Source organism: Dipteris shenzhenensis, chromosome 28 (assembly GCF_047967505.1).
Source record: "Dipteris shenzhenensis isolate YYH24624 ecotype China chromosome 28, Dip_SZ_1.0, whole genome shotgun sequence".
Taxonomy (NCBI): Eukaryota; Viridiplantae; Streptophyta; class Polypodiopsida; order Gleicheniales; family Dipteridaceae; genus Dipteris; species Dipteris shenzhenensis.
In genome coordinates this window covers 17,519,825-17,541,368 of record NC_141623.1, presented here as the reverse complement: position 1 = coordinate 17,541,368, position 21,544 = coordinate 17,519,825, and the positions used below count along the sequence as shown (strand labels likewise).

The window sequence follows — 21,544 nt, the reverse complement described above, 5'->3', positions numbered from 1 at the left end:
AATACAATATGGGAAAAAAAGTAATCAGCCTTAAATGCATTTCATATTTTCTCTGAACTAGTTTGTGAAGCCTTAATAGCTTATAACTGTAAAGGGGGCTGTACCATCTGAGCATTTGAACGATGTTTTAAAAAAAGTGAAAAACAACAGACATGATTATCTAAAAACTCAGTACTTTTAAAATCTTGAAAATTCCTTCCTGCTAGGCTTGCTTGCGGAGCTTAACTTTGACTTTGAGTTTGAGTCAAAGAGAAGTACCTTCAATGAAATATCACGCAGAACTGGATCAAGGTCTTCTCTGTATGCCATTGTATAGTTAACAAATATAATTTCGCCGTTATGGGGCCAGTCAGCAGATATTAAACCAAGTGAGGTACGAAGCTGAGATTCCTGAGGTAGGCTAGAGTATGAATGAACCCTTTCCACACTAGTAAACTGGGTTTCAGTATCTGCAGCCATTCTAATACTATACTGGAAAAGGCCTGTCAATTGCAGACTTTGCACAAGAACAACACCTGTAGTTTAATAATCTGTTAGCGATGATGATCTTCCCACCTTACAATGTAATGACACACATTTTTTATCATGGCAAGCTTGTAAAATGAGCTCAAAAGTGTGAAACAAAAAACCTCATAGATATATGCTGGTCAAAGGCACCAGCCCAATCGTAATCACAATATCCCTTGTAAATGATACACATTTTGTATTAGGGAAAGCTTGTAAAAGGAGCTCTAAAATGAGAAACAAAAACCAGGCACCAGCCCAAGCAGAATCACATATCCCCATGTATGTACACATGTCAATATAAATGTGTGCATGCATGTGCGCACAGTCCGTACAGCCTGTTTCTTAGCCATGGACATTTGTACAGCAGTTTTCTCCTGCTCTGCATCTTCTCCGGTTCTCTTTAGTCACGCTATTCCTCTGGGTTTTGCTATGGCCTACTCCATGGGGTCGGGGGGGTGCGGGGGGGGTTGACTGTCCACTCTAGTATTTTCTCTGCAACTCTTCAGCAGTCCCTGTACTTGCTGCCCTGTAGTGTTTTGCTTAATTTACCTTTTTTTCGTCATGCAATCTTCTTGCCTTACGGTTGGAAATTCTCAGCATCTTCCACGCCTCTCTCAGCTTTCTATGGGGTCTTTCTATCTCTGTTTATATAGGCTTTCTTGCTTTCATTGTTCATATCCTTGGGTGTGAATCATAAAGTCCAAACTTGGATATCTTTCTTGTTGAGACAGGATGGCTGCCTATCAATATGACAAGACATTCATAAAGAAAGATTAGCTCAAAATAAGAAGCAAAAGTAGGGTATGGGTCAGGATGACCCTCCGAATGTATCTCATGAGGCACAGCTTGTTTATTAAGTCATACATGAGGGGTTTAAAAATACAAGGAACTCAAAGATCATAGTGGTAGGGAGAGAAGCAAGCTCACACTAGGAATGGAAAGGAAAGATAACAAGCATAATGGAAATGAAATGGAAAGAAAATGAAAGCAATGGACAAGTACTCACATGATACCAAAGAGCTTGATGTTGACTGATATAGTAGACAATAGACAAGTACAACACTATATAGTGTGCCACTAGACTCTAGAAAGTCACAATGTCTATGGGATATCTCCCAATATGACACGTGGCATGTCTAGGACTCACTAGACTATAAAACCACACCTAGACCACCTAGAACATTCATTTCAGACTCACTTTGGCTTCATATTCCAACACCCCCCCATGAAGGCAAGGTGAGAGACTACTAGGATGGAACCAAGAACAGAACACCCTATGTAACTCAGAGGCTAAAGTCTGAGCGTGTTCAGAGGTTGATCCAAGCATTCTCATGGCTTGAGACTCAACATGCTCAGAGGCTCACGTTATAGCATGGCTACATGACTAGCTCATAGGTCTAAGAATACACCAACATCCTGGAACTCGGCCAAGCCTAATAACGAGACCTATCAAAGACAATACATATGGCTCCCACAGTACATCCCCCCTTGGCTTCATAACATGACATATTAGGAAGCCACATACCAAAAATAGGAAAACCAATACATCTTTTTAGGAGGACTATCCAAGGCAGAGGACCTTTAGACTCAATGAAAACCAAAAATTCTTAATACATATCATTTTAGGGGGACTACCTAGGGCAGAGGACCCCAAAATAACATCAAGCATGTAGTAATGATAAAAATAGATCTCTTAGAAGTAAGAGATGTTCTCCAAGTAGATAAGGCACATGTGTGCACATCTCTGCGAGTCCATGACGATGTCGATGAAGCGCTAGGTAGGAATGCCCCAAAATATGTGTCAGTGAAGTCCATGGGATAGCTACATGGAGCAATCACATGATGACTCTCAAAATGCTAGAAGGAGAGTCACCAATGTCGAAGTAGAAGCCTCAGGTACCATGACCAATTGAGAAGTCAATCAATCGAAGTACTTCAGACACCGATCGAATAAGCAATGTTGAAGAAGTCACTTGTTGTTGTAGAGTGGTCTACATCAAGCTCAATGTAATGCACTAATCAAAGAGATCATTGTAGTGGAGTGTGTCGGAGTAGTATCGGAGTAGTAGAAGGACAGCAGCTCCAAGAGAATGACAGGCAGAATATGGGCACCAACTTGCAGGCAGCAACTCCAAGAGAATGTCGGGCAGAAGGAACAAATGGCGGGTTGGAGCAGAGATCAACGATGAAGAGGATGGACAGCTCCACGTTGAGCTGGCTGCATCATGCTTGGGTTGTCAAATCATTGAGCTCCAGAACAAAACAGAAATAAATTTCGTCACTTCTTGCAAGGGTTGTAACTTTTCACAAAAAACTCGGATTGCAATGATGTAAAAACGGAATTTGTAGTACTCGAGGTTCTCTACAACTTTGCTGAAGACACAAAGCCATGACTTTGCTTCTAGATCCGGATAGAAGTGTCACATCGTCCGCAGGTCACAGAAAGATGTAGCTGAAGGAAGGAGAAGAGAGGTGGCAGATCATGGCATGGAGAAGAGAGCTCAAGGAAGGAGAGAAGAGGGCAGCCTTCCAAGGAGGAGGAAGAAGAGCAGCTTCATTGGCCTCCCTCACCTCAACCTCATGGAAGGAAAAAGAAAAGAGAAAGGGAAAGGGAAAGAGAGAGCAGGGCTAGGAACATGGCTCTGATACCACATCAAAGATCATAGTGGTAGGGAGAGAAGCAAGCTAACACTGGGAATGGAAAGGAAAGATAACAAGCATAATGGAAATGAAATGGAAAGAAAATGAAAGCAATGGACAAGTACTCACATGATACCAAAGAGCTTGATGTTGACTAATATAATAGACAATAGACAAGTACAACACTATATGGTGTGCCACTAGAATCTAGAAAGTCACAATGTCTATGGGATATCTCCCAATATGACACGTGGCATGTCTAGGACTCACTAGACTATAAAACCACACCTAGACCACCTAGAACATTCATTTTAGACTCACTTTGGCTTCATATTCCAACAGGAACCTGTCCAACAGTTGGTATTTATCAAGGAGGGAATATGCTAAGAATGCCATTCTTATCTTTTTCCCTGGATGTACACTAGTCGTTGCTACAGATGTGGGGAACTGGTTGGCATGCACTGTGTGGATGCTTCATTTAGAAATTTCATTACGCAGCCTGGGGTTTCTTTGAAGTAATTATGATAGAAGAAGTTCATAAACAAATGCTTCTGGAGCATTCTCCCCTCTACTATGGCCAGTAGATGGTGCATGTATTGCCTTGGTCTCCCACATGAGACTATCCCTCTTTGATTTGACACCGCTGTCCGGTTTGGGTTGAAGTGGATTTCCCCAATGCCTGGGAAAACCACTACCAAAAACTGTGGTGTGTCCATTCAGGCATAATGGAAACTCAAATAGATTTTGCATCTTGTGGGACACAGATATCCACACACCAAGATCATATTCTGTCCCTCTGACTAATATGGCAATGGGTAGTGCATTCTACAAGCTTAAATGGGGTCTTTTGGTAGGAGCTTGCTTTAAATGCAAAAGATTTGGTCACATGGCTTCACAATGCCTCCTGGCTTTACATAAGATACCTCTTGATGCTGCTTGCCTCTGTGCAAAACAAGGATACACCTAGGACTTTTGGGATTAAAACAAAACCAATAAACATGTTCTTGTTGTTCACGATAAAGGAAAGGCTAAGGTTGTTCTTGCATCCGATGGTAATTCTCAGATGCCCCTTGTAGCTCAAGCAAAAGCAAGGGCAAAATCCTCGAATGAAGGTTGGCAAACCCCAATGAAAATTGTCTTAGCTACGAGGCCACTTCCACCTCATACATGGAATGGTGCTTCCTCTCATGGGGACCCTCCTATTGAGAACTCGTGCATGGGTATTACTTGGGTAGCAATCACTCCGAGACGCACTCTATTCCCAGAAGATGAAACGCCCCTCTTATTGCTTTGGATCTTGAGGTAGATATGCAATCTTGATTGCCATTCGGACAATTGTTTGCATGGACACTACGTGGCAGATTTGGCTTAGAGGTGTGTATGAAGCTGGCAACCCTCAAGAATTCTGCTCACTCTGGCATGATTCTCTGAGAGTAGAGCTCATCACTGAGCTCATCTCCTCCTCTCCTGGAATCTCTTAGTTGGCAGTATACTATGTGGATCTACTCTAGTGATACAAACTATCTTATGGCTCATTGAAGGGTATATTGCATGCAAGCTCTGATAATCGATGCAGCTATGTTTCCTACTCTTTCTTTGTAATCATTCTGATCCTCCGACAAGCCTGGTCAGGATGAGGAGGATCATCTGATGCTTTCCGTGTTTTGATCATGTAGTAGTTAGATGTTTTGAGCATGAAATAATAAAACTAAGTGTCGAGTTTACTATTGCTCTCTGAGTACTCGCGTGTAGGTGTAGGTGATAATCGATCCTTTACAAGAAAAGGGCAGCAGCCCTTCAAATGCATCTGATGAACTCTGATTTTGTAGCAAAGGGCAAATCTGATTTCTCAACAAAAAATAACATCTCTACTAGCAAAAACCTTCTTGGTAGCCGGATTATAGAGTCTGTAACCCTTTCTTTTAATGTTGTAACCCATAAATATGCACTTCTCAGCTTTGGCATCAAGCTTTCCTCTCAAATCCTGAGGCGTTGTGCATATGATACACATGCAAATGTATGAAAGCAACTGACATATGGTCTTCTTTCACACCAAGCTTGATACAGTGTCACAATCTTAAGTTCTTTGGTGGGACACCTATTCAAAACATGATTAGAGCACATTATCTACATATCTAGATGAATCCACGAACATGCAAGGACTATGACATCCCCACTGCCATCATTAGCACCCAACAATGGGTGTAGACCATAGTATAAACATATGCTCTCAAGCATACAAATCACACACCCACACATACTTCTGTATCCATTTATACAAAGGAGAAGGCTAATCAAAAAGTTTCTGACATTCTCTTCATTCAAGCTAAATTGCTTATGAAGACTATACAATTTCATTTTAGTCTCTCCCAAACGAGCATCCAAGATAAAAAATGCTTAGACCATATAGCGAATAGGGCAACGCATCACTTGAGCTTTAAAGAATTTATCAAAATATCAGCAGGACACAACATGGACGAGAACGTCACAAGGTGAAATTTGCATGTCTGCTAATACGGCAGAAGAATATATCTACATGAATCCATGAAATACCCAAACTCATCCCTCTAAAAGCACACCACATAGAAGTGAAAAAGAAAAGAAGCAATGTGTATTAGCCTTAAAGTTGATGAAATCGAATTCAAGAGTACTAAAAGTTTAAAACTAGGTTGTACTGAAAGAAACTATTGGATAGCTTCTCTTGTCATCATAGCAAGGTAATACAAAGAGCTTCTACTTTCCAGGAAACAGAAAGCGAGGTCCCTAAAGAAATGCTATCGCTTTGACAAAAATCACAATAATGCTATGAACAACTTTCCATGTACAAATTGAAACCTTTTGACAGAGTGTGTTTTATAGTCTTTTCCAATCTACCAAATTTGGATTTGGAACACATACATTGCTTTCTTTAGAACAAATTACAACAAAAAGGGACAAAGCATGTCCAGTAAATGTAGAAATCTACCTTCCTATGAACAATGTTTCCATGTAACGTCGTACTATTTTGAAATTCAATGGAGCACTTGTGAAAATGAAATCTAATATCATATGCAGATTTGCTATCATTTGTAAGAATGAAGCCTGGAACTGAAACAACTTTAAAACTTCTCAGATGTTCCACACTTCAAAACAAGAGTAAGTTTTTCATTTCCGTAGCAATGAGGACAAGAAGACAGCATGAAAGCTTAGGATATGCCTATGTTTTTCACTGGTGGCTAAGGCACCTACAAAAGGTATTGATTTTGAGAGGCCTATGACTTACATAGATGCACTTAGCAGACACTTTCTTATCCATGATAAGATTGGGGTCGGTTGGAACACCACTAATGTTTCGTTGATCAACCAAATGTAGTACTACCTTATCAAATAACGAAAAAAGGTGGTAGCTCGTCAAAGCTTGAATGTGCTTTCAAGTGGAGTTTCTCTAGTGTTTTGAAATCTTTTATACTATTATGAGCTATTCTATAATCATGGTATTGTGTGTGCTCAGGTTACATAATAGAAAGACCCTATCCCCACTGGCCAAAAAGCTTACCAAACTCAAGGTACGACAGGAAGTATTTCAAATGAATAAACACTTCATTTCAAAATATAAACAGTCAGCTGTCAGTTTAGAATACTTTTTTTAAAAGGCATGGAAGTCTTTGTATGCAGGGTGGCAGATTTAGGCAATTACAAAATTGAATTAATCTAGAGCCATTATAAAATAAATGAATCGGAAATACTTCAAGTAAGAAAAGCTGCACGTCAAGCTTGATGACTTCATGCCAAGGGTGTGTTTTTGGGAAACCTTGATGCCTAAATAGTACCATTACGATCAAAGAGCAAGACTGCCAATTGGTTTGAAGCAATGGCCATTTTCTAGTTCAACTCTTCTTGAATGCATTCCTAAGGAGCCTTAAGCTTGCATTATGCATAAAGAATTCAGTTGAAACCCTCATCATGAGAGATTTAATACGCATTATATGATGCTACAGTCCTATGAAGTGTCATGTTGGTTAGCCTCTCCTTGTCAGATAGCATTAACCCAACAACTATATCAACAGCATACCTGCAAGCCCCGGTGCAATCTGATGACGGAACAGAACCACAAGAAAAGCTGTCAATGTAACACAAAAAGTTGCAGCAAAATCCAGCCGGAAGCCAAGCCATCGTGAGGCATGCAGAAACAAAATGTAAGCACGGTGATTGTCATCAATCAACTTTGCCAGTTCGTCATGCGCTCTAGCCCCTACCTCATAAGCTCGAATTGAGGTGATACCCTGCATCAATTTACCTTCTACATTAGTCATTTGTAAATTCTGTGCAGATCCCATCTTGCAGAGCAGCATATCCCATTTTCACCAAAGTAACAAGGAAATTAAGTTGAGCTGAATCAATTGATCTAGCATGCATCTACAATGTATGTTCCAATTCAAAAGGGAGGAAAAAGAGAATGAATTCTCAAGTGACCTGGAGAGTCTGAGTAAAATTGGCATAGATGGGGGAACGAGAGACCCCCTCCAAACGTTTTAGTTCACGAGAAACGGCTGTGTAGCGACGTTGAAAATAAAGCAAAATTGCAATGAACGGTGGGAGAGCCAGCAGGAACCAAGGGATCAGCACAGCTATCATAGATATGGAACCCAAACAACCAATTAAACTCTCCAGCATACTCTGAAACGTCACACAAATATGAGTTAGAATTGCAAATAAAACATTACAGACACAAACACAGCTATCAGCAATATAAGACACAGCAGCCAGCAAAACTCTCCAGAATACTTGGATTGCCATAGAAGCTTCGTTCTGTAACACAAAATTCAAGGAGACACACATACTTTATGAAAATACTTGATGCCCGAATCAGAAACTCAAAATTCAGAGAAAAACCTGAGCTGTATTCGGCAGTAGCTCATCAATAAAAGCCTGATCCTTACTGAGGCGATTCATTATTCTCCCAATAGGGTTCTGCACAGATTCAAAGGCATCTTATTCAATGCAATATTTCTCTCCAGTTAATCACTAATTCAACCTTTATGTACAGTCAATTCTAACGATCTCAGTACCACATCCATTTGGACCAAGAATTTCATCCTGAAATCCCTCATCAGTAATGGTATTCATACAAAATCATCATGCTCAAAAAGGGCAAAGTGACCAGAGTGGTCATACTTTCTCAAAGAACAACAGTGGTGAATGAAGAATACTAGCAGCCATTTTACTGTGCAACGTTTTGGCTGCTTGATTTGTCAAGTGGCTGAACATGCAGGCCCGTGTCAAGGAAAGTACACTTGCTCCAAAGAGAATGCAGGCATAAGAACCTAGGTATACTCCCAGCTTGAGATGAAATATGTCATCTGACCAAGCAGCCACCCAATAGCTCACCATTACCCTAGCTGCTTGAGTGAATAGATATATTCCCATTGCTAACACAAAAGAATAAAACCTGCAACATAAAGAAGGAATGAAGACGTTAGTCCTCCATAAAAACTAGCCCACCAGTGGAAATCAAGATAGAACATCAGACATGGACTACAATTGCAGATGAGAGATCACATACCCTCCTGCTCTCAGATATATCATATAGGTCTCCCAAGTCACATCCCCTTCCACTCGATCCTCCTTTACAGTAAGAGTCCGATTACCAGTTTTGATGCCACTGTGCAATTCTTCTGATCCTTTTAGTTCAGTTTCACCAGATCGGCTGCTATGAACCTTAAGAGGCTTTTGTAGCTCATTGTGCGACGCCACATTTAACGTAGCATTTCCAAGGTTACCTGATGGGTTTGCAGGAGCATCACCTCTATTAGGCCTCTTCACATCTTGTGTTCCCCCTCCTATCAGTGTTTTACTGTCTGCACCTTTTGATACACTGGCAACTTCGGATACAAGCTGCAACTTCCCGGCATGCAGCATGTAGGTTGCATCACAGAATTCTAATGCATTCTTATTATGAGTGGCAAGGATAACAGTACGATCCTTAAGAACCCCCTGTAACACGTGTTGCATCAGATGATTGGCAGTTGGTGCATCAACTGCAGCAAATGGATCATCTAAAAGGACCACCTGGGCAGAACTGTAGCATGCACGAGCAAGACTAATGCGTGCCTTTTGACCACCACTTAAATTCACCCCTCTTTCACCCTGCATAGAAACATTTGCAAAATGAGGACCTGCACTAAGAACAAAATCTGACATGCAAAATGTAGACGAAACTTACAATCTCAGTATCATGACCCGCCGGCAATTGTGCAATGTCATAATCCAATGCACATGCTGCAATTGTTTCCAAATAACGAGATGTATCATGTCGGCATCCAAACAAAACATTGTTTCTAACGCTATCATTAAAAATCCAAGGTTGTTGAGGCACGTAAGCTACAGGCTTTTCTGTTAGGTATACTCCTTGTAAGCACTGCATAAGAAATATTGCAAAAAAGTCAGGCCGAAGAAGGTATTAACTGCTGTAACTAATTCAAAAGCATCGCTCATGATAACATGGTGAAAATAACTATAGATGAAACTATTGTACCATGATACTTTAAAGCAAAGGAATAGTAAGATGTCATATCAATTTTTCTTGGGATTACAAAAGGCCCATGAAGGACTGGTATGGGCTGGCAAAAGCCAGCCTTTATAATTGACATGTGGGGGCAGATTTGGCATGGATCTGAGCCAAGCAGGTTCGCCAGCATTGGTCATCCATCTAGAGCAGGTCAGCCTGTTGCAGGTCGGCATTCATCTGCTTCAAGTCAGCCTTCTCTTGAAGGAAGGGGGAACACTTTGTCCTTGTATAATGGGGGTCCTTACTTTCCTCTCTTGGCCCCAACAATCAATAGGATAATCCTCTCCCGCTCAGCCTCTCCCTCCCGCTAGCATCTCCCCGCTCAGCCTCTCCCTCCCGCTAGCCTCTCCTCTCCCACTAACCTCTCTCTCTCTCTCTCTCTCTCTCTCTCTCTCTCTCCCCGTACGTACCTCGTCCGTACCTCCGTCATCTGTACAGCCCTGTCAACAGGCAGCCAGTACCGTACAGTCCCGTCATCCGTACCTCTCCCCCCGTCCGTACAGCCCGTCAACAGGCAACCAGTACCGTACCGCCCGTCGGTAGAAGCCATACATCTCCATTCGTACCTCTCCCTCCGTACCCATTAGAAGCAACTAACTAACCCTAACCTCAAGTTGGGCTAAACCCCCAACCTAACCCGAGGGTTAGGTTAAGCTAGGGGGTTCAAACAGACAGCCAACTATGGACTACTGGCCTACCCTCTCCTCCAAGTGCCCCTCAACTCCCTCACCTCCTTCAACATCCATCAAGACTCGGTACTCTACAGTTGCAGCCATGACACCCTCTCCATATGCACAGAATTACCAACAAGAAGGCTCAAAACGACCCATCCTTGGGCAACAGGATCAGATCTTTTATCTGTAGCAGGCAGTGAAGTAAAGGCTCGACTTCACATTCTGGAAGGGCCTGGTAAGCAGGCAGTAATTGATGAGGCTGTAAAATCTTGTAAGGATTCCCCCCCTACCCCGCAATTAGTCTCTACAGTCAAAGGTCTTGTTCACACTAAAGTACAAACTGCTAAGAAGGAAGTGATTGTGGAAGTGGACACCAAAGCATGTAAGTCAGATATTCAAGGAGAGATTAAAGAACACGAAGCTAGATGTGATAATGCTCTGAAGATTAGAATAGGAGGACTCCCAGAAGATTGGTACAAAGAGGAGGACACATATAGTGAAATATTGACAAAGATCAAAGCAAGCTTGCCCAACATTGAATGGGATGATGATGAGCAGGATGGTGGCGACTTCAGGCCAGCTTCTATCTTGCACTATAAAGGTCATGCTATCCTTACACTGAAGTCAAAAGATATGCAGATTAAGCTTCTTCGACAATCTTACAAGTTGAAGGGCACCAAAGTATGGATAGCAGAGGAGCTTACACAAGCTCAACTTAAGATTAGTTCAACTGAATTAGCTAAAGTCAAGGCTGCCAGAAAGGATGGAAAATGGGCAGTTTACCATGAAGGCAAAGCACTAATCAGAGAGTTCAAATCAAAACCAAAAGACTATGAGTCTTAAACTGATGTATGGCTATTTACTCTTCCACACTATCATGTAGGTATTCTAAATAATGGGGGTGTCTTTTTGCACTCCTTGGGAGCTGCCATGTGCCCTCCCTAAAGCAGATGTACCATAGAGCTTTTGGTCTCCAGTGGACATTAATAGACTTTCTTTCTTTCTTTCTATCATCATCGCACCCAAGCTTCTTCAAGGCATGAAGGAAAAGGAAACAATAGCTTCAATTCCAGGCATCCACCACCTTTTTTTGCAGCCCCTTGGCTGTAATTGATTAGAAATACTTGTACCTTCAGCCCACAATTGGTGGAGCCTATACAGGTTTCTTTTGTTCTGCTACTCTCAAGATTCTGCTGCAGAACTGGCATTATGTTGCTGTCCATTGTTTGACGTAGTATAGGAGCAATGACGTTCAGCTCTTGTAACTTCCATTAACTTCTGAATGACAGAGAACTTGACGGAAGAATACTGCTATTTTGGATAAGTGCACTGCTCTCCACTCGGAAGATGAAGGTTCAAAGTCACATCATTGCAAGAAGATTTAAAGCACGGGGTGAAGACAAAGCCACCAGACATTATCGTTAACAAAAGAAATTGAAGAATGCGAAGATAACGGATCATTAATTTGAGATTTACTGCATACGGGTCTGCATGTCTGCATGTCTACTGTCTTCTTGTGTACTTAAAGCATGGTTTCTTCAAGCTGCAAAGATACATACATACTGCTGGAAGGGAGTGGTCTGAATCCCAATGCCTGCTGTCTACAAAACCGAGTCAACCATTGCACCGGGATCTTTTGCTCATGTACCATCCGACAGTTAGAGCATCTGCTGCATGGTACACATAGTCACGTCTACCTCTTGTTTTCAAGAGAACCCAGGAAACGTGTTCACAATGATAAGAATTGTGTTTCTTTCTGATACTGATAATGGAGATAGGCTCAAAGAGGTTCGAAGCAAACAATGTTCAAGAATCTATCATAAACAGACTTCTTTGAAAATAACCAATAAATTTCTTTAACACCCACCTTAGGTACCCTGCACCTCTTTTATTCTAATCATACACGTTTACAATACTTGTGACTCAGAGCACCTTCCGACAAATCAGGGGACATTCTTGTCCAAAGTTATGGAATTCTAAACCATCAGCTATGGGTAGCCACTCGTATCCAAAGCAAATGCCAGAGTTATTCTCCATTTTCGTGGATATTCTCAAATCATACCGGACAATACTACAGATTAGAAACTCGTACACTCATTTGAAATGTAGCTTGATTTTACAAGTACATTTCCAGCTGGGATTGCATTCATACTGGAGCAACCATTGCAAAACACATTGACTATTACTGAATGAAATATGAATTAGCTTCAATATTTAAACTTTATAAACATTTATGTGGGGAGATACATAGGTGTTTGGACTGTGATATTATCGATAGAATCATATTCTAAAATTAAAATTAGGCAAAAATTGTTGGCATTGGCCATTACCTCTGTCTCTCCGAGAAGTGACAGCAGAAGAGAACTTTTACCACTGCCAACTGCTCCCATAATGCCTATCAACTGCCCTCTCCGTACGGTTAAGTTTATGCCCTTTAAAACTGGTTTAATGCCGTCAATTTTCCTGGATATTTTTTCTTGATCCAACGGTATCTGAGACAGGATACTTGGTTTATCTCTTAGAGTTTTTCTGACATAGGTCGAGGGTACATCTCCCTTCAAACAGTTTGAGCAGTCATTATTCTCTTCTTCTAGCATTACCCATGAGAACCATCCATCCATGACAAAAATCGATATCTCAGACTGTGCAGAGCAGATCTGAAAACAAGGTGATTCATCATAAGATTTCAAAACGAACATCCACTGTCATGTAGAAAACTCACGCAAGTAAAACAGCACTATGTGGGCCTGTAACAATCATCAGAAGTGCTTGCAAAGACATCACTAGGCACTGACAGAGAGAGATCCATGCCTCATCTGCATTCTCTGTTCTGGAAGACATGCTCACATTCGGAGTGTTCAATAGCCTTTGAAGTCTCTGGACTGCTACAAATGCCTCCCCTGCATATTGAACCCCTGTAAATGACAATCACACAAGCTTGTAAAGGTGTTCCAATTGAGGTAATTAGAGTCTCATCGAATGTCTCATAACTTTGAAGACATCAGCATGTCCATAGGTCTTCCTTTAGCACAAATTTTATAGAATATCTAAAGGAAGCACAGATAGAAACTAGAACTAGAAATGTGAAAGATAACAAAACTATAACTGAAAGATGTGGAGGCCTAGAATGGGCTATGGGATACTGTTTGATACACCTAGATGGTCTTACAAGATTCTGAGCATTGGAATGCCACAAAAAATAAGAGGCCCACCCTCAACCAACCTTGCAAACACATTGCATTTTTTGTGTGCGCATGCTGAGAGTTTTCATACATGCATGTGTGTGTACACGTGCATGCACACGCACATGCATGCATTATGCATATGTGTGTGTATATGTGTGTATGCGTATAAGTTCATCTTTTTTTTTTTTAAGTGTGTATGCATATGCGTATGTATATGTCCATGTGCATGGGTATATGGATGTGTTGTATTTTAGTGTACATGCATGTGTATGTGCATCTGTAAGGTTTGACATGTATGATGTCCAACACACACGCGTGCACAATCACACAAGCACATAGGAACCCACATGTAGATGTAAATTTATATGTGCATGTCAATGTCCATGTTTATGTCAATGTTAGTTTTAGATTCTCTACACTGGGAGAGCTCAGATTTAGTTGATCAGAGTTTGTACATACTGGGGCCACCATCACACAGTATACAAGATAGCTACTAGACATATGCACCACTAATGATTTCCTCATTTACAATGGGTACAAAGATGGCGTACCCATTGGCCAAGATCGGAGAGATATACATGCTGCCCTCATGGGGGTGGTCACACTGTGGTGGACGACCACTGAAACAACCCCTACAGGGTAGTCAACATCATTAACTTGGGGCCCTAGGACCTCCTCTATCTCTGCGCTAACCTGCAAGCACAATCAGGTCAGTATACAAACACAGAGACACATGTGGTGTCGGCTAGTGCATCACCACCCAACCGTAGATCTCTCAAGATCAGCCTCGAGCTAAAGGTCAGGCAATCTCCAACCACAGTCCCTCCCAAGTAAGACGTGTCCCATACCATGCAGCCCCATCTATGCATAGATGTCTATAGGGAGACGTAGGCCTGGACGGGCTCTCAACCTCTCTGGGTATTCTTGGAAGGCCAACTCCCAAGAATGCCCTAGCAATGACTCTCACTTACACAAGACTATAGGTTAACTTGACATACGTAACACTAGCCATGTTATGTCCATACAAGGACATAACATTCTCCCCCCTTAATGAAAAAAGGAGTGACATAAATTCTGGGAAGTGGCAACGAAGAGAATCAAAACTTTCCCAAGTGCTACCCTCATCCAAGCGATCTTTCCATTGAACCTTCATCTCTAGATCCTGTTCCTACCGGTCACTATAATGCACAATGCATTCTTGTTCATGGATAAATAAGCGGAGAGATCTTCTAGTCTTATGAGTTCATCCTCAAAGACCAAGTTATCTCCAACACCCAATGCTTCTTTCAGCCTACTGACAATGAAAGGCTAGATGTATCGTCAGTCCCACCCCACAGGAAGTTTTGCAGAGACTGATGAAATTTTCAACGCCGGGTCTTGGAGGGGCACCAGCAGGAAAGGTAGAAGATAGACATATGGCAGAGACAATGGTCAAGGACAGCCTTTCTACCTACCAAGTTAGCTTGAAAACCTCTCCACTTGTTTGGACCTGAACCTGTTTAGAAATGACTCCCACCTATCTTTCATGGAGACTTCAAATCCCATTGGAATGCCCAGAAGTGTGAAAACAGTGCCCTTGGGATTTTTTTGCATCCTAGCTGTACCAAGATTGGTTGATCTTTATCCTTTAGAACTGCATAACCTGTTTTGGAGTAATTTATTTTGGAGCCCGATCCTGTGCAAAAAATATCAAGGCATTTGAGCGTTGTTGAGACATCTTCAGGTGTATTTCTCGGTGTGAGGTTTGTATCATCTGCAAACTGTTGGGTTACAAGCTCCATACCCCCTGGGAGCTCAATCCCTCTGAGATTTCCTTCCTCTATTTGTTCTTGAAAGAGCCATCCTAAAGCATCAGCTGCAATAGCATAGAGGAGAGGGGCTATAGGGCATCCCTGTCTAATGGATCTTCTTACAAGAAAAGGTAGGGTCATCTCACCATTGACACACTTTTTTTTTTGTGAAATCTTTGATTGATTATATTATATGAGTAGCAACCTCAAAACAAGGTGCTACAATTACATCAACTGAAAATTTCAGTACATGCCAAAAAGACCTCATGATCTATGCAGCGGGTCTGCAAGCAATCAAAGAAAGATTGCTACAGAGAATGCCTAAAAAAGCCAAATAGAGAGAAAGTATGATCACCAAAGACTTTACAATTCCTATATGTCCATAAAGTCCATAGTGCCCAGTAGCGAACCCAAACGAAGAAAAGATGAAACTCCGGTCTGGATGGATGAAACCCAAATAGCCAGAAGAACTTCGCAAACGGAACACATGGGAATCTCGCTCGAAGGCGCTGTCAAAGCAGATAAAAAACTCACGAGAGCACGGACAATGCCAAAACAAGTGAGGCACAGTCTCCGAAGAAGCAGAACATCTGTGGCAAAGTGCAGAAGCAATGTGTCGATGAGCTAATAGCTGCCCAGATGGAAACACTCCCAAAAGGACTCGCCAAAAGAAAACCTATTGCTGAAGCGGTACTTTATAGGCCCAAAGTTGCTATAATCTTTTTCTCCACCACGCGATGCATTCGCCAAACAGAATCACCTCTCTCTGAAACCCAAGGTTGAGGCAAAAGGATTTTATACAATGCAGGTACAGTAATCTGAGATAGCCTCAAAGGACGAGAAGAGGACCTTGGAGAAGTCAAAGTCTAATCTTCCAACCGGTCCTGGAGTTCCAAAGGAGGAATCGGAACAAAAGGTGAAAGCATAGAAGTAATTTGTCACCACAAAGGACGATAATGAGAGTCTCACCATTGATACACACTTTGGCTTAGGCATTGGATAGGAGTAGCCTGATGTGTGAAATAAAGCATTCTCCAAGGCCCATGCTTTCAAGAGATAGAATAAGAAAATCCCAATTTAGTTTGTCATATGCCTTGTCAAAGTCTATTTTAAGAAAGCAAATGTTCTGATTCATTTCACTAGCAATTTCACATCCTTCCCATAGGTTTATGATGGCTTCTAGCAAGTGCCTCCCTTTAATGAAGCCTTCCTGTTTAGGTCGGATCCAGTTGTCCATTTCGCCTTGGATTCTAAGAGCTAGAACCTTTGCTAAAATCTTGTAGCTGCAATTAAGCATTTGTGAGGGGTCTCCAGTTTCTCATTTGAGATTTATCACCTTCCTTGGGATAAGTTTAATGATTCCTCCATTCAACTAGGCCGGGAGGGAGCCACGGGCAAGACTCTCATTCCCAACTTTGAGGAGACAAGGACTGACTATATCCCAAAAACATTTGTAAAACTCCCATGGAAGCCCATCCTCCCCAAGTGTCTTGTCCTCGGTCATGTCAAAGGCTGCATCTTTCAATAACTAAACATACTTTCCTTTTAGTACTTTCCAAAAGAGTTGGCCTCCACAAAAAGTACTCTTAGAAGGTACTTTTAGGTTGGCTTTGCTAAAAGTGAATGAAGAGCTTTAGTTCTAGTGGGAATACTTTTAGCATGCATACACTGCATAGCATTTGCAAGCTAAAGTAACTCCTACAAGCATGCATTCATGTAGCGACTTGTCAATTTTAGAATTCATGTGGCAGTCCCAGAATAGTTTGCATGGCGAGTAAACATGCATGCACTTGCATGAAGCCTACGTGACACAAAAATCCAAGGTGTAAAGTAGAGGCTTTCAGCAGTTCCAATTGCTAAAGTAACTTTTTAAGACATGGAGCCTCAAAATGCATGTCACACATGCAACCTTCGTTTACCCTAAAAAGTAGGACTACCCAAAAGTTAGCAATTTCTTTTGTTTCATCTTCTAACAGGCCACACCTAGCCCTTGAAGACCTAACTCAGAGCCCTGAAGCCACCAGGCAGCCAAGAACCTCAAATCTCTCCCTGTTTCTTCCTTGCACAGCCCTAGAACAGATTCACGACTATTCTAGGCTGCTCCATCTACTACAAACAATTGAAACCTTCAACGATTCAGTACACGCCAATTTCGTTTTTCAATCCACAGACCCCCCCCCCCCTTTCCCTCTTTTCCCTCCTCTACTCCCCACACTCAATCTCCCAATCCTCCTCTTCCCCTTCAGACATCTGCAATGGAGACGATCCCCTAATCAGCCCACCCCTCATCTACTCCCTAGGCTTAGTCTTCTCCTAATCTTCATCTTCCCCTTTAGGCATCCGTAAGGAAGATTGGTGATCTAGTTTCAACACCCTCATCACAATCTTCACGTAAAATGCCCCCTCTTTGACTATGGAGAGAGCTTTCAGCTAAGTTTTGCCACTATGCTTGTGGAATCTCACATAAGTTTCACAAGATTATTCCTATCTTGTTAAGGTAAAATAATTTACCTCCAACCAAGGAAAGGTGGAACTTTGGGAGCCTGAGCGATTCATGTTTGCAGTCTTCGAGACGTAGTGGATCGCCAAAGCTACTTGATTTTATGCTGAAGAACAAATGTAATAGATAATGGGGCACTAGATGGGCCTTGTTAATCGTGTGTTTTGCATAATTTATGAGGATTCTACGGATGAACTTCTAATCTCACAAGATTTGCTAGGGATTGGGCAACTTTTGATCACCTTGTAGGTGGTTCCAACCATCCACAAACAAGAACCACTTTTTGGCCTTTCCATTAGGTAACCTTGAGGCTTTGGCCGTCACTCATGATGACAGCAGCTTAATGGGTTGGGACATAACCAATGGCAACCTTGGATGCAGATTGGGACTACTTACCTTACAAAACCCCAACCAAATCAAGTAGATTGGCGTCTTTTCTCCATCTCAACAAAATCAAGTAGATTGGAGTCTTGTCTCCATCTCAAGAGAAACTTGTTCACTACTCTCCTAGTCTCACCATGAGTTGGACCATGGTGAGCTGAAACTAGCAGTTCCACGACCATGCAAGGTAGCAGCTCCAACATTTGATCCTTTGGAAGGAGCTATAGAGGGTCCTAGGAGGGAGACACAGAATAACTTGATGATACAAAAGCACATATTTTCAGCCTGCACATGAAACACAGGATTGTGCACAATAGCCAGGCACTCTGGCTCTAAGTGTAGATGGTAGTAGAAGATGTCTGACCAACATCAAGATCTGCAGACAGTGTTTGAAACCAGACACAGTCCACAGTAGCTGTAAGGGCTACCTTGTACTCAGTCGCACAGCTAGAACTAGCAACTACAGGCTACTTCTTGCTGAACCAAGAAATGCATGAACTTTCAATCATTAAACAGCTGCCACTGTGCTACACCCTAGTGTCATAAGAAACCGGCCCAATCATTGTCTGTGAAGGCATGCATGATTAGTGATCAAAGTTTGTGCATAAACCTGCTCAACTAGGAAATGGCATACTAGAGATCGGGCTGAGTGTGACACAAATAAATCAGATCACCAATAGCCTGCTGATATAGAGTGGCATCAAATTGATCACTGCCATTGATGTGTGAAGTGGGGTAAAAGTTTCTTCAAAGTCAATGCCTAACTATTAAGCATAGCCCTTGGCAACAAGACAAGCTTTGTGGCAATCAATGCTGCCATCATCTTTCCGCTTCAATTTGTAGACCCACGTTGTACTGATGGCACGCTTGCCAAGAGGCAAGACACACACAGCTCTCATGTGCCATTTTGGTGAATGGAGGCTAACGCTGAGTTCATCGCATCCACCAGTCCTTGCTGTCAAAAGCATCCTTCTGGCATAAAGGCTCTTCATTACAGGCTGTGGCAATCAATGCAACATCTTAAAAATGGCCATGCATCTGACATTGTGCACCTATAGTACAGGCAGCCAAAGGTTCAGCCTGCTTGCTGTCCTTAGGTGTATCCAACAACCATCCCGGGACTGTTTTGTGCTGTCTAATAACAGCCCTTTCCTCGGTAACTGTTTGCTCAGTGACATTGTCCTGAATAGAAAGCATAACTCTCTGATTGCTGATCTCAATTCATACCAGACCTGAAAAGGGGCAGCAATGTGTCAAAGACATCTGAGGCATTAACATAAGGCTGTTTTGGACAGTCCAGCGAAGGCAAAGCTGATTGCCCTTGCCTTTACTTTTATGGTCAGTGGCAAATGCTTGATTTGCATTCACGGAGGCATTCCAATTTGCACAGCTCTGCTCATTCTGCAATAGCAATGTGACAAGCTGATCAAAGGTATAGTGAGATTACCCATGGCCACCAACCTCAATGTAGTAGCAAAGCCTTGATAAGATCATAAAGGCCACCTAGTTTAGTAGCAACCTGAGGGGTCTGGCACAATGTCATCGATATTAATTAACTACTCTCTGTAGTCCTTGACCTTGATCATATAGGCATCCATCTTCACACCGTGCAACCGCTTACGCAAAAAGGCGACTCTTGCCTCATTCCTTGTGTGATATATAGAGAATCCAAATGGGTCCGTACAGCCTTTATAGTCCTACAAGACCAGAAATGAGAGGCAATAATCTCATCACTGACAAGGCAATCAAAGCATGTTCCTCTGCATCTCTACCATCCCATCTGATCTAATCTTGAGTAGGAAGCATGTGGCAACAGTGGTAGATGAGGAAGAGCTAACAATGGTCCCCCCTCCCTCACCCGCTCAGTCCCCCTCTCCCTCACCCGCTCAGCCTCCCCTCCCTCCCTCACCCGCTCAGCCTCCCCTCCCTCACCCGCTCAGCCTCTCCGCCTCAGCCCGCCCCTCACCCGCTCAGCCCCTCCCCCTCCGCCTCAGCCTCTCTCTCTCTCCGCCCCTCTGTCTCAGCCTTGTCCCCCCAGCCCGCCCGCACAGTCGCTCAGCCCCTCCCCCTCCGCCTCAGCCTCAGCCCGCCCCTCACCCGCTCAGCCCCTCCCCCTCCGCCTCAGCCTCTCTCTCTCTCCGCCCCTCTGTCTCAGCCTTGTCCCCCCAGCCCGCCCGCACAGTCGCTCAGCCCCTCCCCCTCCGCCTCAGCCTCTCTCTCTCTCTCCGCCCCTCTGTCTCAGCCTTGTCCCCCCAGCCCGCCCGCACAGTCGCTCTTAGCCCCGCAAGCCCACTCCCTCCCTGCGCAAGCCTCAGCCCCGCAAGCCCACTCCCTCCCTGCGCAAGCCTCTGTTGGAAGGGAAGGGGGGTTTAAGGAAAGCCTTAACCCCCCCCCCCCCCCGGTGTGAATAGACCTACAGCAAGTGTCCTTAAAGTGCAGGAAACAGAAAAGGGGCAAAAAAGAGGCAGTTTTGAGGGCAAAAAGAGGCAGTTTTGAGAGCAGAGAATTCAGCAGCTCCACCATGGCCCTCAGAGGTAGTTTTGAGCAGAGAATTCAGCACTTCCAGGAGTAAGGAGATGCCACAAACAAGGAGCTCCACCATGGCAGGAGCAAAAGTAGAGAAAGATAAAAGCATAGGCAGCAGTACAAGAGCCGAAGAGGCAAGTTTTTCTTTACCCTTAACATCTCCTTCCCCACCACCTCCAACGACCTCCCTTGCCTCCACCCCAACCCTTTCCTACCCACCTACTTTACTCAATCCTCCTGTGGCTCCGACCCCATCTCCTTTACTTCCATCTCCCCCATCACTTCCGGTTACCTCCCTTGCCTCAATCCCAACCCTTTCCTACCCACCTCCTCTACTCAATCCTCCTCCTCCCCCTCCTTCAGTTTCACCTCCTCCTCTTGCTCCCGTTCATTCCTCCCTAGCCCTTTCCCTTGCTTATTCCTCCCCTCTCCTAGTCCCTACCCATCCTCTTCCTTCCTCTTCCTCCCCTCCCCTAGTCCCTACCCATCCTCTTCCTCCCTCTTCCTCCCCTCCCCTAGTCCCTACCCATCCTCTTCCTTCCTCTTCCTCCCCTTCCCTATTCCCTACCCAGCCTCTTCCCTCCTCTTCTTCCCCTCCCCTAGTCCCTACCCAGCTTCTTCCCACCTCTCCCCACCGACCCTCCCTTTCAGCCCCTTCCTCCCCTAGTGTAGGCTCTTCTTCGGTCCCTGACTCCCTACTTCCTTCTACCGGATCTCTCTCTTCAGGACCTCCATTTTCTGCACCCCTCCTTTACTCACCTTCTTACCCTCTTACCCCCTCATCCTTGTACCCC

At 43.3% G+C, this 21,544-nt stretch overlaps 1 protein-coding gene across 3 annotated transcripts in view; it reads right to left on the bottom strand.

Annotated features, from left to right (window-relative positions):
• The window catches only part of LOC147883261 (uncharacterized), a 98,411-nt gene that overhangs the window by 32,251 nt on the left and 44,616 nt on the right, over window positions 1–21,544 (bottom strand). For all 3 annotated transcript variants that reach the window (XM_087400023.1, XM_087400024.1, XM_087400026.1), the window contains 9 exons: window positions 13,180–13,283; window positions 12,699–13,025; window positions 9,350–9,544; window positions 8,690–9,273; window positions 8,302–8,575; window positions 8,020–8,097; window positions 7,600–7,803; window positions 7,199–7,409; window positions 259–515 (listed from right to left, as the gene is read on the bottom strand). In XM_087400023.1, the coding sequence (XP_087256149.1) occupies window positions 259–515; window positions 7,199–7,409; window positions 7,600–7,803; window positions 8,020–8,097; window positions 8,302–8,575; window positions 8,690–9,273; window positions 9,350–9,544; window positions 12,699–13,025; window positions 13,180–13,283 (2,234 nt within the window). The remainder of the gene's footprint in view (window positions 1–258; window positions 516–7,198; window positions 7,410–7,599; window positions 7,804–8,019; window positions 8,098–8,301; window positions 8,576–8,689; window positions 9,274–9,349; window positions 9,545–12,698; window positions 13,026–13,179; window positions 13,284–21,544) is intronic.